This window comes from Somniosus microcephalus, chromosome 28 (assembly GCF_052327205.1).
Source record: "Somniosus microcephalus isolate GS21.2 chromosome 28, FLI_Smic_1.0, whole genome shotgun sequence".
Classification (NCBI taxonomy): Eukaryota; Metazoa; Chordata; class Chondrichthyes; order Squaliformes; family Somniosidae; genus Somniosus; species Somniosus microcephalus.
Genome location: NC_141014.1, coordinates 46089877 through 46107031, shown reverse-complemented (window position 1 = coordinate 46107031; position 17155 = coordinate 46089877). Strand labels below are relative to the sequence as shown.

At 46.8% G+C, this 17155-nt stretch overlaps 1 protein-coding gene across 2 annotated transcripts in view; it reads right to left on the bottom strand.

The window, feature by feature from the left end:
- Positions 1–228: 228 nt before the first annotated feature.
- LOC147099737 (ferritin, higher subunit-like) overlaps positions 229–17155 on the bottom strand; it is a 192180-nt gene continuing 175253 nt past the window's right edge. The window contains exons 1-4 of one of the 2 annotated variants that reach the window (XM_085969120.1): positions 2939–3097; positions 1448–1594; positions 904–1029; positions 229–557 (exon numbers count right to left, since the gene is read on the bottom strand). In XM_085969120.1, coding sequence (XP_085825246.1) covers positions 405–557; positions 904–1029; positions 1448–1594; positions 2939–3040 — 528 coding nt within the window. In that variant the 5' untranslated portion in view covers positions 3041–3097 and the 3' untranslated portion in view covers positions 229–404. Of the gene's footprint in view, positions 558–903; positions 1030–1447; positions 1595–2938; positions 3098–17155 lie in introns of those variants that run through there. The other variant, XR_015073905.1, reaches the window with a different exon arrangement.

Sequence of the window (17155 nt, the reverse complement as noted above, 5' to 3'; positions counted from 1 at the left end):
GAAGGATAAAATGGCAGGGCTCCACAGAAAGGGCAGGGTATAGTACGAGCCAAAGTGCTCCTGCAGAGAGCCAGCATGGGCTCGACAGGCCGAATGGCCTCTTGTGCTGTAACCATTCTATGACCAAATCCCATGACAACGCTGCTGCACAGCCCAGTGTAATACTGGAAATGTAACCAAGTTATGTTACCTGGAACAAAAACCACTAAAATTTAGAAGGAGACAAAATCCAGTCAAATATAGAACAGTTTATTTACAGTTAGTGACATTTCACATTAAGAGCCCAGGTCTCTCAGCTCTTGCACAAAGTCACAAACAATCATTCCCTACAGGACAGGCGTCTCGCACACAATTACAAATACAAGTACTAAACACAATAGGCTTCATCCCTGCAGTCAGTTTAGTCACTCTTCCCCCAGGGTGTGCTTATCAAACAGGTACTCTCCCATGCCATTCTCAGGGGCTCCCAGTCTCTTCAGGTTGGTGATGTGATCTCCAAGCTTCTTGATCATCTTCACTTGCTCATCCAAGTAGTGGGTCTCCAGGAAGTCACACAACTGGAAAAAGAGGGAAACTAGTTATGTCCAGCAGCAGATTTCAAGGAACATCCTAGCTTCCCGAAAGAGTTCAATCCACTTGGACTGCAGGATAGTGTTGTGGTGCAATTGAGATTAATGGATTTACTGCATCATTAGATTAAACTTCCTGCAGAATAGGGGCATAGATCCTAAAATCACTGGGACACATTCACTAGTCAATGTCCACAGTAGGCCAACCTCCCACCACTCAAAAACCTAAAAGGCACCAACACAAAGCTATTGGGCGTGAAGATCTTTTGAATAGGCTCACGGTACCACCACCTCCAACTTAACAAATGCCCACATTACAGCTTCAAGAACTTACATGAGGGTCAGTCCTATCAGTGGCGAGTTTGTGCAGATCCAGCAGACTCTGGTTGACATTCTTCTCCAGCTGCAGAGCTCTCTGCATCGCCTCCAGACCATTGCTCCACTCATCCTGCTCTGGTTTCTGGAAAGGGAAATTCAGACAATTCACTGTACAATGGAATAAAAAAAACAAACAAACAAACAAACAAACAAACAAAGTATTGAAGGAAATTAGGGGTGCAAATATCTAATGTTACCATGAACCAATGTGTTAGAAGAAAATAGAACTACAGCATTAAGCCAACACAACTACTGGAGTCAAATAACAGATGTAGTTAAGGGGAAGCGAGATAAGTACTAGGGAGAGGTGTATAGAAGGATATGCAGATAGGGCTAGATGAAGCACAGTGGGGGGTGGCTCGTGCAGTATAAACTCTGTCATAGACCCACTTGGCCAAATGGCCTGTTTGTTATAAATTGGAACCAATGGCTTTAGAAAGTATTTGAAACAATCAGTCTACGGGCCCCAGACAGGAGGTCACTTGTTCATCGAGCCAAACCTTGATGTCCTCCAAGATGATTCGGCCTCCACGCCGATTCTGGAATTTCGTCAGTTTCTCCGCGTGCTCCCGTTCCTCGTGCGACTGCTCCTTGAAGAACTCGGCAAAGTGACGCAGGGCAACATCATCCCGGTCAAAGTAGAAGGACTATGGAGAGATCAGAAAAGTCGTTGGGTATCCCATGGCAGATCTATCATGGGTATTGTACATAAAGCCAACCTGGATTTCGCTTTAATTCAAAGGGTTCAATTCTCACTGAACTTGTGGTACATGGAAACTAGCACAGGCCTACTTACTTCACTAACCTGGTAGCAAGTGGACAATCTGACCCCTAGCAATAGGGAAACTGGCCAATGGAAATGGCAAAAGAACCAGAGGCTACAGGAGGAAACTCAAGTGCATGCACTGCCTGAAAGGGTGGTGGGAGCAGATTAAATAGTAACTTGCAAATATTGGCCCAGATCTATTGCCAAGGGGCACTAGAAACAAACCCATTAAAGTAGAGTCTAGTCACAGTACACAATTCATGTAGTACATCAAAGAGGAGACACTGGTCTGAATCTTACTGGCTACATTCATCCCATGGAACTAAAATTACCACAAGCAGCATTAATTTGGCACCTTCAACACTAATCAAGGCATTTCAGAGGAGAACCACATACCAAGGAATAAAGGTTCATAAACCTTCAGAATTTGAAGTGCTTGGTCAAGGTCAAGAAGTAGGAAAGCAGAGTTAAGGGAGAGTTCCCGAGTAGGGTCAAAGTGGCTGACGGATTTACCACCAGTACGGCAAAGGGAGTTAGCGAAAAGACAGAAGGGCACAAACTGAGAGTTAAAACTAAGGTTAATATTAGGAACAGGAGTGGGCCATTCAGCCACTCGAGCCTGCTCCACCATTCAATTTGATCATGGCTCACCTGTAGCTTTACTCCATCCCCCTTGAGGCACTTACCCAAGAAAAGCAACTGTCTTGAAAGCTCCAATTGTCCCAGCATCCACAGCTGGGGGGAAAAGCAGGTAAAGAAGAAAAAAAAAAAAAAAAAAAAAAAAAAAGTTCCAGATCTCCACCACCCTTGTGAAAAAGTGCCTCCTGACTTCCCTCCTAAAAAGGGCTATTTCTAATTTTAAGATTACATCCCCTTATTGCAAAAGCAAAGTAGGGAAAGGCCATGGAGTGATTTAGAAGTGAGGATAACAATTCTGATTTCCACACATTGAATGCAGAGTGTATTCCAAATATAAACTTCAACAACACACTCAAGAGCCCAGGAAAGAGAGTCATTAAGATACTCAGAATATGGTTCAGTTACTGCAAGGACCAGAGAGGCAGTTTGTTAATGGACACACAAAATGATAAATTGCATTATATTTTAGCTTTAAAAAATGAATTTACTGTGCATAGATTGAGGGGTGGGCTAGACACAGCACAAAATTTAGTAAAGTAACATTACATAGTGTCAATTGTGAAGTGGTCAGAAATACAAGACTCACCATGGAGAGATAAACATAGGAGGAATAGAGCTCCATGTTGATCTGCTTGTTGACAGCATCCTCACAGTCCTTGTGGTAGTTCTGACACACTTGAGAATCCATCCTAATTATTATTTTTTGCTAAATCTAAACTTTGTTGAAGTAAGAAGCTGGAATTTAACCAACCCCCCAAACTCCTAATATTTATACCGCTGGATAATCCAGGGCGTGGCCGCCTAGATGATGAGTGACATTCCTCAATACCCAATCAGAAGTGGCAGCCTCTCTCAGAGCACCAATCAAGTAAAGGGAGGAGGGGAGATGACTCCCAGAGCCAATCAGAACTTTGAGTGCATAATTGGGCTGGAGAACCAAATTTTAATTTGATTATTAAGGTTTATTTGAAGTTTTATTGGTTTATTACAGTTTTATTGGTTTATTCACAGTTTTAATGGTTTACTTACAGTTTTTATCTGTCTAAATTTATGGTTTTACCAAAAGAGGAACCAAATTTTAATTTGATTATTAAGGTTTATTTGGAGTTTTATTGGTTTATTTACAGTTTTATAGGTTATTTACAGTTTTTATTTGTCTAAATTTATGGGTTCACAAAAAAGAGGATCAGAACTTTGAAAAATGAGTGTCATTGGCTGACAGGGCAATAAGGACCCCAAGGGCAGGGGATGGTAGCCTAGTGGTTAAGTTACTGAACTAGTCATCCAGAGGCCTTGAACTAATGATCTGAAAGACCTGGGTTTAAATTCCCACAGCAGCTGGGGAATTTAAATTTATAGAAAAAAAAGAAGCATCCCAATCGCCCTGACTTTTCTCAAACACAGTTTGAATATCTGGAATCACAGGCTTATCTTTAGGCTAATCGATTGGGACGATTAAATCATCAATCGGAAACACTTAAACCATAAGTGGCCCCTTTTTAAAGGGGCACAAACATTAAGTTCCAAATTATGACAAAACCAACATAAAAACCTTTAAAATTATAATTGAGTTCCCTGGATCCACTCTGCACTCCAGTCCCTCTGGTGCCCACCGGTTATGGAAAGCCTCAAAGGGAACCGTCAGACACCGCGTGCTCCCTCTTCAGGGACACCCAGGCATTGGTTGTAGCCGCGGAAGGGAGGCGGGCAGCTGGAGCGAACACCCCCCCCATCGACCGCGCTCTGCCTGGACCAGTTGAGGGCCACCTTGCCCGGGTTAATTGAATCCTCCGTTGTTTGCGAGTCAGTGTCTTTTTAATAGTTCTGCGTGGTTCAGTGGGTTGGTCATTTTCAGGTATCTGCGGGTTTGAGGCAACATCCAACCAGATCAGTGAGTCTGCAAAGCGGGTCAGGTGAATTGAAAGAGCGTGTGATGAATGTGACAAACACAAGCGCTCAGAAGTAAGAGAGGAAATAGCAGAGGCTCTGACCATCATTTTCCAATTTTCTCTGGCAGAGGACTGGAGGACTGCTAACGTGGTACCGATGTTTGAAAAGGGACCATGTACAGCAGTCACCTCAAAGCACGGGAGAGGTACCACCAACGCTGCCTCTGCAAGATCCTGCAAATCCATTGGCAGGAGAGGCGCACCAACGTCAATGATCTCGCTCAGGCCAACATCCCCAGCATCGAAGCTTTGACCACGCTCGATGAGCTCCGATGGACGGGTCACATTGTCCGCATGCCCGATACGAGACTCCCAAAACAAGCGCTCTACTCGGAGCTCCGGCACGGCAGGAGAGCCCCAGGTGGGCAGAGGAAAGGCTTCAAGGACACCCTCAAAGCCTCCTCGAAAAAGTGTCACATCCCCACCGACACCTGGGAATCCCTGGCCCAAGACCGCACAAAGTGGAGTCGAAGAATCCGGGAAGGCGCCGAACACATCGAGTCTCTTCGCCGGGAGCAAGTGGAAGCCAAGCGCAGGCAGCGCAAGGAGCGCACGTCAACCCAAGCACCCCACCCACCTGCCCCTTCGACCACCGTCTGCCCCACCTGTGACAGAGACTGTAGGTCCCGCATTGGACTCATCAGTCACCTGAGAACTCGTTTTTAATGTGGAACCAAGTCATCCTCGGTTCGGAGGGACTGCCGAAGAAGAAGAAGAAGAAGTTTAAAAATGGAGAATGGGATAGACTGAATAATTACAGGTCAGTCAGCCTAACCTCGGTGTTGGGAAAATTATTGGAAACTGTAGTGTATGTAACTGTTCTACCTTTAAGAAAACTATATTAGGTGTGGCACTACTTTATCCTGGCTGGGGTATAATGTAATACCGACGGTGACCACACCGGTATATAAGTGCTGTGGCAGAACTTATTGGGCAGATTCGCCCTGACCTTCGAATAGTAAAGTCCTGTTTAAGTTACTCTTGTAGTCTGTGTATTACTTCGCTATACAACCCACAGACTTTACAGTGGCGACGAGTTCGATCTTACCCTGCGGCAACAATACTTCTGAAGAAGTAAACGAGTGTTGAGAAGAGGCACCCGCCCTCGTCGTTTTGCTGAGAGAAAACTCGAGTCTGCAGACCAAGAAAGGAGGAAGATTTCAAACACGAAGTCTTCCATCAGCAGCAGGCACGGATTGTCCCTTCTGCCACGGTGGTGAGTGAGCCGATCAACACGAGAAGCAAGTCGGCCACGGTGACTGTGAGTAAAGGGAAAATAGAAACAAATAAACGGAGGATAAGTGCGGTGCACTCGACCACGGTCGAGGGGGAAAGGAGCCGGACAGAAGTCGGGCCCAGAGGCGCTGAGACTGGGGCAGCGTGGAGCAGAAGCCGCGGTACAAACGGGCCGGGGAGCGTCGTGAGACGACTAGACCGCGACGGCGAAAAAGGCCGGACAAATACCGCGACCACGAGGCGCTGCGACCGGGATCGTAAGGCGCGGGAAGATATAAACATAAATAAGCCACGGAGAACTCAGCCGCAGCCGGGGAGGAAAGCACCGGACTGCGAGAAGCTGGGAGGCGCGATTGGGGTGAAAAAGGCCAGACAGTGACTGAGGCCACGAAGCGCTGCGACCGGATCGTAAGGCGCGGGAAGAGATAAAAATAAATAAACCGCGGAGAACGCATCCGCAGCCGGGGAGGAAGCACCGGACTGCGAGAGGCTGGGAGGAACGATTGGGTGAAAAAGGTCGGACAGTGACCGAGGCCACGAAGCGCTGCGACCGGGATCGTAAGGCGCGGGAAGAGATAAAATAAATAAATCGCGGAGAACTCAGCCGCAGCCGGGGAGGGAAGCACCGGACTGCGAGAGGGCTGGGAGGCGCGATTGAGAGCCGCGCGAGTGTGAGAGACAGAGCCCGAGCGAGAGCCGCGCGAACGGGAGAGACAGAGCCCGAGAGAGAGCGAGCGAGAGCCGTGCGAGCGGGAGAGACAGAGCCCGAGGAAGACTGAGCGAGATCCAGCCCAGCGGCTGAAACTGTTCGCCGTCAACGGGTTGTACCCAGCACCGGAGAGACAGAGCCCGAGCGAGGGAGACTGAGCGAGATCCAGCCAGCGGCTGAGACCGTTCGCCGTCAACGGGCTGTACCCAGAGCCGGTTGCCCGGCCGAGAGAAGGGAACGCGCTGAAGCCGAAGCGCAGGCTGCGAACCCCGAAAGCCAGCGGCTGTCGCCCGAGGGAAAAGCTTACCCCTCCTGCCAGGGGAAGAAAAGCGGGAACCGCCATCTTGAAAGTGGGCGGGGAAAGAAGATAAGCGCGGGAAACCGCGGGAAGCCGCCAGTAGGCGGAGAAAAAGACAGAAGCGGGAACCGCCATTTTGAAAGGGGCGGGGAAAGAAGATAAGCGCGGGGAAACCGCCATCTTGGAAAAAAAAAAGAGTTAAAGAAATATTTCGTTGTTGTTTATCAGGGAGGTGAAGATGCCTAAGCGTGGTAACATCAACGATTTCGATTCCGAGGTAGAAGATTGGGCCACGTATGTAGAACGCATTGAGATATATTGTGAGGCCAATAAAATAGAGGATGATGATAAAGCTATAACCTTGCTAAACTCGATGGGGGCGAAGACATACGGGCTATTGAAACATCTTCTAGCACCAGTTAAACCGGCGGATCAAACCTTCGATAATATTGTTGCTGTTCTGAAGGATCACTTGAACCCCACACCGCTGATGTTGGCGGAACGATTCAAATTTTATGCGAGAACGCAACGGAAAGAGGAAAGCAACGCGGAATACTTGGTCGAACTGCGTAGGCTAGTGAAATACTGCCAGTTTGGAAGAAATCTGACAGAGGCATTGCGAGGCAAGTTCGTGTGCGGGTTGTCGAAGGAAGGAACGCAAAAGCGACTGCTCGAGGAGAACGACCTTACACTGGATAGGGCTGTCCTTATTGCAGCATCACACGAAGCCGCAGCGAAAGGAACTGCGGAAATGCAGCTGAAGGCAGCGGTCCTCAGTGTGGATCAAATTACTTCGGGTGCAACGAAATGTTATCGTTGTGGGAAGACAACACACGACCAGAACCAATGCTGGTTTAAAAACCAGGACTGTAGGAAATGTGGCAAACTGGGTCACATAGCGAAAGTATGCCGGTCAGGGAAGAAGACCAACAACCAAAAAAAAAAAAGCCATCACAGGAAAAGTACAACAAAGTACACAAGGTGGTTGAGAAGAGTTCAGATGAACAGAATTCGGATTCAGACCCAAGCGGCCAGGAACTGGGTAGTCTGAGAATTCATAATGTGAGTAAGGAAGCTGACCTACAAACTATCTGGGTCATGCTAAAAATAGCCGGAGTCCAAGTGAGAATGGAATTGGACACTGGATCAGCCCTATCAGTCATAAATCGAAGGGATTACAACCGGCTATTCTCACATATACCCTTGAGAGATACCAAGTTCGTATTGCAGACATACACGGGGCATAAAGTATACCCCATGGGAAAGATAAGAGTCAAGGTGAGAGACAGGGGCAAAGAACACCCCGGAATGGACTTATACGTACTACCTGAGGGAGGACCACCACTTCTAGGACGGGAGTGGATCAAGAAAATAGACATGGAATGGCACTACCTCAAAGCAATAACGAGTGAGGACTCGGGGCAGACAATCAGCTCAGACTCTGAAACGGATGACGATAAGACCAGCCCAAGCATGAAAGACAAGTCTAAAATGAACTTGCTGACTACGGTTGGTAGAACGAATGTGGGCATAAAGGCTTATGCTCCAGAGGAGAACAAAGTTTCAGAACAGAATTCCTCTGAACAACAACAACATAGCTTGACAGAGAATTCTGAGTCTGTTCAAGTTACAGACATATATATTACTGAGGAACATCGAGCTCGAACGCAAACTTATTTCAGATTACGACAGCAATTAGAACAATTGAATTGCCGTCTCGAGCAAGAGATGAAAGCAATGAAAAAGTTCTATGATACCGAATGGGAGAATCTGGAAAGACAACAGAAGCAGCTGGGGAAGAAAAGGCAGCAGGAGCACACAAACCGTCTGCACGAGGAGGCCAAACGAATCAAAGCTGATTCGGCTTCTGAAGGGGCGTGCTCCAACCCGGTGGAACAAGATGGGCCGCAACTGAAGGCGCTGGTTAGCAGGTTGCAGGCAGAAAAAGCTGAGTTGGTCGACATGACTTCCGAGCTCCTACTGAAGTTGGGTGCAGCATCACCGGACGATTCATTTGTGGAAATTCGAATGATGGGGGCTGCGGATGATGGCGAAGTAGAAGCAGCAAAGGAGCCCCAGGACAAGGTTCTAAACAGCCCTGCAGCTAATGGAAAAGGGATGAGGACAGAAGAGTTAACAGTCAGCCAACTCGTCCAGGGCAAGGTTATAAACAGCCCTGTAGTTAATGGAAAAGGGATGATGGCAGAAGAGTTAACAGTCAGCCAACTCATTCATATGCTGAGGGATAAAACTCTAAAATGGGAAAAACTTAAATATGAGCCTCAATCTTCAAAGGGAAGGGAGCTCTCAAAAGTCATTGGAAGAGCTGAGGTGGCAACCCAGACTGAGAAGTCTGCAGCAGAACAGTCCTTGGATGCCAAAAGTACGCTGACGCACGGCAATGTAGAACAACAGAATACTGAAACAGCTACTTCAGTAGAGGGATTGAATTGTCCGATCAATCAATCTCCGAATGAAGTTGAATTATTGAAATCACAAATGAGGTCATTAGTAAAAGACTTGCAGGAAGCCCAGAAAAAGCGGGATGAATCTGAACGCATGATGAAGTCTCTTCAGGACAGATGTCGGGATTTGGAACAAAAGTCGGCTAACGTCCAGCTGGGTAAGGAGGAAATAGAAGACCCTCTCGCGGGCCTAGCTCAGGACGACACCGAATATTACCATGATCTGTTGAGTGACACTGAATATTACGAGGACCTGGTCTGCCCAGCTTGTGCCGAGAACTCCCAAAGTGCCGAAATCAGGATGAATCACATAAAGTCTAAGGAACATAGGGAGATGGTGGCGTTACAGCTGACATCTGACAATGGAGCCCCGAGAGTCTCCAAGAAGCAAAAAAGGAAAAGACGAAGCAGAAGATGAAAGCCATCTGAACCATTATTACCTCTACCCGATCACACACGTGGTCCCCCGAACGGAGCCAAATCAGTTGGAAAGTAGGAAAATTTCCCAAGGCAATCCAACTGTTTTTTGTTTGTTTTAAAAAGTCAGCAATGCTGGTTCAGAAGTGATGGAAGTAAAGCTGTTAAGTCTAGGGAAGGACTATGGGATAAGTCCCTCTAGCAAGGTGACCTGACTACACCACGGAGGCGTGGTCCGGACCGAGTCAAGAAGATCAGAGACTGAATCTGTGAACTGTTTCCCGCAGAGGCTGAATCTGTGAACTGTTTCCGCAGAGACTACCTCTGTGAACTGTTGTAACATGAAGTTGGATATGTTATGATGTTATGTTAATGGGGAATAAGTATGTTGTAAGCTAAAAAGGGAGGATTGTAGTGTATGTAACTGTTCTACCTTTAAGAGAACTATTGTATGTAACCGTCCACCTTTAAGAGAACTATTTTAGGTGTGGCACTACTTTATCCTGGCTGCTGTATACTGTAATACCGACGGTGACCACACCGGTATATAAGTGCTGTGGCAGAATTTATTGGGCAGATTTGCCCTGACCTTCGAATAGTAAAGTCCTGTTTAAGTTACTCTTGTAGTCTGTGTATTACTTCGCTATACAACCCACAGACTTTACACCCTGGCCTGTGATTCCCCAAAAGCGGCCACACTATGAGCCAGGGACTCAATGGTCTGAGGCAACTGTCCCACAACCCCCATGAACTCCTTGTGGCGCCGCTCCGAATCCGCCGACATTTGATCAAGGAGGCGCACCTCCTGGGCGAGGTCCGTCTCCGGACTGGAGGCCGGACTCTCCCTCTGGGGAGAAGGCCGCCGAGCTGGCCGACCCTTCCCGCGTGCCTGGACGCCACTGGGCCCAGCAACTGCCCTCCCCTGCAACACTTCCCACCTCTGGGGAGAAGGCCGCCGTTCTGCCCGAACCTTCCCGCGTGCCTGGACGGCACTGGGCCCAGGAGCTAAACCCCCCTGCAACACTTCCCCCTGGCTCTCCTCCAGGCAAGACGTGTCCCCTCCATTGCCATCCCCTGGCTCAGATGATGCTTCCCCCGATGTGCCGCCTTCCTGTTGGTCCTCGTCGTGCTCCTCTTCCGAGGGTCTGGCACTCTCTGCTTCAGGGACCTCCTCCTCACCAGCTGAAAGAAGGAAGGCACAAGAGTAGCTTTACAGTGAGGACAGGGCGTCAGCGAGGGAGGCATGAGTGGTGGCATTCAGCGCATTGGTCGGACAGTGGCAAAGGATGTAGATCTGATGCGCTAGGGGAACGAGAGAGGTCCAAACGGTCATGTCCTTACCATTTGGTCGCAGCACAGGGTCGGCATCTCCAATGGCAACAGGGCCAACCACCCGGCCACGCATGAGTCGAGCCACGCTCTCCTCCAGCTCACTGAGCTCCTGGAACTGGGCACGACCTCCCCCGGTGACATTCTGGCTCTTCAAATTCCGGGCCATCTTGGCCTGCAAGAGAAAGGACGGCCTCTAAGTACATTGTGGTGGCCTGTTGTTGTGTGCACTGCCTCCCATGGTCGAATAGCTTGGCCAGTGTGGTGCCCTGTTGTTGTGTGCACTGCCTCCCATGGTCGAATAGCTTGGCCAGTGTGTTAAGTGCAGAAAGTGCTATTGAGGATCATGCCAATGCCATAGCTGCGGGAGGAGAGCTGGCCATTAGGCCTTTGAGGTCCCTTTGCCCATAATGTGAGGTGCACATGCAAGGATGAGGAGGACACTGGAAAGATTACTCACCTTGACCATCCGAGTGAGGTCGTTGTACTTCTTGCGGCATTGGTCCGCACTCCTGGGGACATCGCTGTTGACTGACACCCTGTGGGCGATTTTCCTCCAGGCTCTCCTGTACTGCCTCCTGGGCGCCTTCTTGCCACTGTCCGGTCACAAGATCTCTTTGTACCTTTCCAACCCCCTAACCAGCACCCTCAAAACATGCTGGGAGAAGCGCTGCACTCATTCACGGGCCTTCTCCATGGCTTCAGGCGCTATTTGGGTCCACCAGCAGTGTTCAGGCCTAGCTGCAGGGCACCACTATCCAGGGCGTGGCTGCAGACAAAGTCGACCCTTCCCCCTTTAAGAGCTGGCCGGCGTCAGGGTGTCTGCTGTCAATCAAAAGATGACCGCACCTGCACTGCGCTCGGCCTCGGCGTTATCAGTCCGCACCGCCGGCTTAGCGCCTGAAGATAGGAGTGCAACGCCAGTTTCAGTGCTCGCCCAAACTCTTGGCCAGATCTACTGAATTTCGGCGAAGTGACCTGCAGTTTCCGGCGGGCGCTAACTTTAGCGACCGCCCGACTTTACCGCCCCAAAAGTGGCTATACTGAATTTCTAGGCCCGTATCTTTTACTGTTTCTTCTGCTATTTGCTTTGATTTTGTGCCTGACACGGGCAGCGCAGCAGTAACCATACTCACATGAACATCCACGTCTTCTTCAGTAGAGCTCACATGACTCATTGTGGGTGCTCGGGTTAGTGCATCTGCTAACACTATGTATTTGCCTGGTGTGCAGATCAGTTCAAAGTCATATCTTTGCAGCTTCATCATGAGTCGTTGAATCCTTGGAGACATCTCATTCAGGTTCTTTTTCATGACGGCAACCAGCGGGCTGTGGTCTGTCTCAACTGTGAAGGTGGGAAGTCCATATATGTAGCCATGAAACTTTTCTAGTCCAACTACCAAGCCTAGACATTCCTTTTCAATCTGGGCGTATCGACACTCAGTATCAGTCATAGACCTGGAGGCATAGGCAACAGGCTTCCAATCTTCACCCTCTGCTTGTAGCAAGACCGCACCTAGGCCATCTTTTGATGCATCTGTTGACACTTTGATTCTTTTTGTTGGGTCAAAGAAGGTGAGTACAGGTGTGGTTGTCAGCACTGTTCTGAGGTTGATCCACTCTTGTTCATGTCTTTCTGTCCATGCGAACTCATTTGTTTTACGTAGCAGGTCTCGCAGACAGGCTGTCTTGGCTGACAAGTTAGGAATGAACTTTCCAATGAAGTTTATCATCCCCATGATGCGTAGCACTCCTTTTTTGTCAGTGGGTCAGTGCATTTTGAGGACGGCGTTTACTTTTTCCATATCTGGCTCTATTCCTTTACCAGATAGATTATCTCCTAGGAAAGTGACTTCCTGGATGCCAAACTGACACTTGGCTTTGTTGAGCTTCAGTCCATTCCGGCATATGCTCTGTAGCACTTTAGTCAGTCTCTCATTGTGTTCTTTCAGTGTGGAGCCCCAGATGATGATGTCATCAACATAGACCCGAACTCCTTCCAGACCTTCAATTATGTGTTCCATCGCTCTATGAAAGATTTCAGATGCAGATATTATCCCGAAAGGCATTCTGAGGAAACAATACCTGCCAAATGGTGCGTTGAAGGTACAGTATTTGGTGCTCTCTTCATCCAGTTTTCGTTGCCAAAATCCTTGTGAGGCATCGAGCTTTGTAAAGTATCTGGCACCTGACATTTCACTGGTGATTTCTTCTCGCTTGGGAATCTGGTAGTGTTCACGTTTTATGTTTGCATTTAAGTCCTTTGGATCCATGCATATTCTTAGATCATTGTTCTTTTTCTTGACACATACCATGGAGTTAACCCAGTCTGTTGGCTCTTCGACTTTCCTGATGACTCCTAGTGTGGTCATTCTGTCCAGTTCATTCTTGAGCCGGTCATGCAGGGCTGCTGGAACTCTTCGTGGAGCATGTACCACTGGCTGAGCATCCTCCTTTAGCTGGATCTTGTAAGTGAATGGTAGAACTGCAAATCCTTTAAACACATCCTGGAAATTATTCACTACAGAATCCACCGAGTCATCTGGTCTGCTTATGGCACAGTTTATACGGTAGACTCTCTTGACCAGTTCTAAGTCCTCACAAGCTTTGTCACCCAGTAGTGAATCAAGTCCTTCAGCCACAACAGAAAACATGAGATGATGCACTTTGTCTTTGACTGTCACTTTAAGTCTGCATACACCTAAGCTATCTATTTTCTGTCCATTATAGTCCTTCAGTAGTACTGACTTTTTCTGTATTTTGGGCTTTTCTTTCATATTGTTAATGTCACTCATACTGATTAAGTTTGCTTTTGCCCCAGTGCCTAGTTTCAATGTAACTAATGCTCCATTTACCTGCAGTGGGATCATCCATTTGTCCTCTTTTACTGCATTGACGTTATGTTCAGCATTGTTTATTGCTGAGGGCTGCACATTTTCTGTATCCTTTTCAATATTGTCACATGACACCATTCCTACAAAAAATGTCTCACTTAAATCAGTGTCCTCAATCACATTAACTCGGACTTGTTGCCCTTTCTTTGTTTTTACTTTTGAAAAGCATTGTTTGGCAAAGTGATTCTTTCCATGACATTTTGTGCACATTTTCCCAAATGCTGCACATTGTTTTAACTGGTGTTTGTAACCACAGCGTTTTCAATTAAAAATTCCTTCCTCCGATTGCTTTTCACTTCTGTTCTGCCCATGTTTCTTCCCCTTGTAGGACACAGCACCGACAGCAGCACTTACTGCAATCGCATCATCATTGATTTCACTGAAAGTCTTGGCATGCTTTTGAGCTAGCTCGCTAGCTTGGCATATTTTCACAGCAATTTCCAATGTCAGTTTGGTTTCTCTCAACAGACGTTCCCTGACCTTTTTTTTTTCATGAATACCAAACACAATCTGGTCACGAATCATGGATGCTTTAAGCTCAGAGAAATTACATGTCTGTGCTTTCAGTTTCAGATCAGTCAAAAAGCTATCAAAAGTCTCATTTTGCTGCTGTGTCCGTGTACCTCTCGTAGGTTTCATTCTTTTTGGGAGAACAATGTGTATCAAACTTCTTTAGCACATCGTCTAATTTTTCTCTGTTCTCCTCTGCATTAAATACAAATGTATTAAATACCTCTATCGCCTGTGGGCCTGCAACCGTGAGCAGCAATGCTATTTTCCTTGCACCTGGCTTCGTACCATACCCGATGGCAGCGATGTAGAGTTCGAATTGTTGTTTAAAAGTCTGCCAATTGTAGTCGACATTTCCTGTGAGTTTCAAATGCTCTGGTGGCTTCAAATTCTCCATGTCGCGTTGCACAATATTCAGCAGATCTTACCAATCCTGGTACCATGTTATGTTCATTAATAACTAGTTGTTTTTATTAAGAACAGCTAGCTTTTGCTAGACACTTTATTGAGCACATGTGGACTAGGTACAGTATCTGTAGAGGCCTCCATCTTGACTGCTGCCTTGTGGGTAGCCTAGTGCATCGTGGGTTGCCCACTCTTATATACAGACAGCACCACCTAGAGTACCATTCCAGAATGACAGGTTACTGATCATTCCAAAAATCTCCAGAACAGAGAAGAGTGAATTACATAAACCATACAACACAGAAATAGGATGTTTGGCCCAACTCTCTTCCGCAAACAGCAGTTGATGCTCGGTCAAGTGTTAATTTTAAATCTGAGATTAATAGATTTTTGTTAACCAAAGGTATTAAGGGATATGGGGCAAAGGCGGGTATATGGAGTGAGGTCACAGATCAACCATGATCTCAATGAACGGAGGAACATGTTCGAGGGGCTCAATGGCCGCCTCCTGTTCCTATCCAGCTCATGTTGTTTATTCTCTACCCAAGCAGTGGTCCTAATACCATGTGGCTGCCCTGTTCCTATACCATGGCATCTAATCTCGTTCAGGTACATCATCGGAGAAAGGTTCAGTTGTAACTACAGTGGTGTTTGAACTTGGCTCCCACCAGCAGTAAAAGTGAAGGTGGTCTCCCCAGAGTGTCAGAACAATCATGGGTGTGCAAGACACGTGACGCATCAATCGGCTGAGCCATTACAAATGTCCAAAGAGCTTTCATTTCCCTTGTGGTGTGGAAAACCAATGTATTTTCCAGTTTAACTCCTAGAAACAGTCCAGCCAACATTTTATTATGAATCAGTCTATCCATGTATACTCGCTCAGTGCTGGAGAGAATATTTAAAGGGCCCTTGTCGCTTGGTATTTTCAAATGGAGTTCATTCATTCCCTTTAGATGAACTATTTTTGAACAGCTTTAATGGATGTTTAATTTGTGGATTCTTCAGGAACACTCGGAAATCACCGCACACTTTGTGGGTTAAGGGCAGTCTTTTGGAACAGTTGTGGCCATTAGCGATATACCGAATGAATTATCGGAAATAATCTGGCTACTATTTGATCAGAATTAGCTAGTGGATCCCTACTGTCTTGTTTTGCACACTTTGTACAAAAATAATAAATTGCAGGACAACGGATTATTACAATTTAAACTCTTTTAATGAAGCGTCAAGTCTGTAAGCTTTCTCAATCAGTACAGCACCGTGTGGACAAGATGGAGTTCGGACCCCTGGGTCTTCTAAACAATAGCAGTCCTTACAGATGCCTGCAGGCCAATGACAATGCAACATGTGATCACGTGAATACAATAGGTATTGCTTCGATGCCTGCGGGCCAATGATAATTCAGTATGCAAATGTTACACCTACAACAATGCTGCTGCAATAGAAAGTAAGTTAGTTTTTGGTAGAAAAATCATTGGCTTGAATAGGATTGATATGATTGTGGCAGAGAGCACATAGGGACAGTAACACAATTCACTATGTATAGGCAATGTTATCGCTCCACGTTATGTACGGAACTTGGTTGGGTTATCGGAGCAAGGTCCCTTTAAGAGTCGTCGATTGTGTGTCGATGTCATAGCCCTGCGACGAGGCCGAGTCCCTCAGTCCATGCGGAGAGTTAATAAAGCTAACACGTGTTTTTCTTTGCTGCTATGAAAGTCTCGCACTCTATTTCCAGTGACTCCTACATGATTACTGATTTAGCTTCACTTTACCCAACACCAACAAACTCCCCGTAGGACACACTACTGCTCGATTCAGACTAGTGCTTTACTTAATCCCAGACATCAAGTATTGCCGTCGGTGGGGCTAGAAAAAGAAAGTAACCTGGGAAAGAAAGAGAATGATAAACAGAAATGATCCTGCCCAAATGGAAGTTTCTAAGATGGCCAACGCTGTACTGTGTACACATGTCACACAGCTTTGGCAATCTAGTGCGTGACTTGTGCCATCAGTCAAATGTAAAGACAGCTCAATAGCAGATCATTCCCCCACCTTTACAGGTCAAAGTCTGAAGCAAGACACCAGGCATGTACTCTCCCTTCTCCTGACTGAAGAGTAACTACTGTCAGCACTAATTCAACCCCCTTCACCCTTGCCCATTTCTTTGTTTTAAACCACCACAGCTTAATGACTGTTTGCTGGCAGATGTTATAAAAAAACCCTTTTCAGCAGGAACTGTTACCGAGAGCTCAGAAAACCATTAGAATCCTCTCCAGTGATGATTTGAAGATGTGGGCACAGCCATCCTGGGAGTGACTTCTGTATTTTTAACTTGGATCATATTACACAGCTGTGTATTGTGCAGTGGGATCTTAACCAGATCAGCTATTTAATTAAACAAAGACAAAGCAGTTCAATGATGAATAACCTTTATTTCCATGTACTGTGACAGTTAGATGAGAAAACTGGGAAATAATGACAACCAAAGTATTCACCACCAGAAGTTGGTCACACTTCATTTGCAACCTGTATAGAACTAATGGTTCAAGAATCCCATTCAACTCAGGCTGTGCTTGTCAAACAGGTAC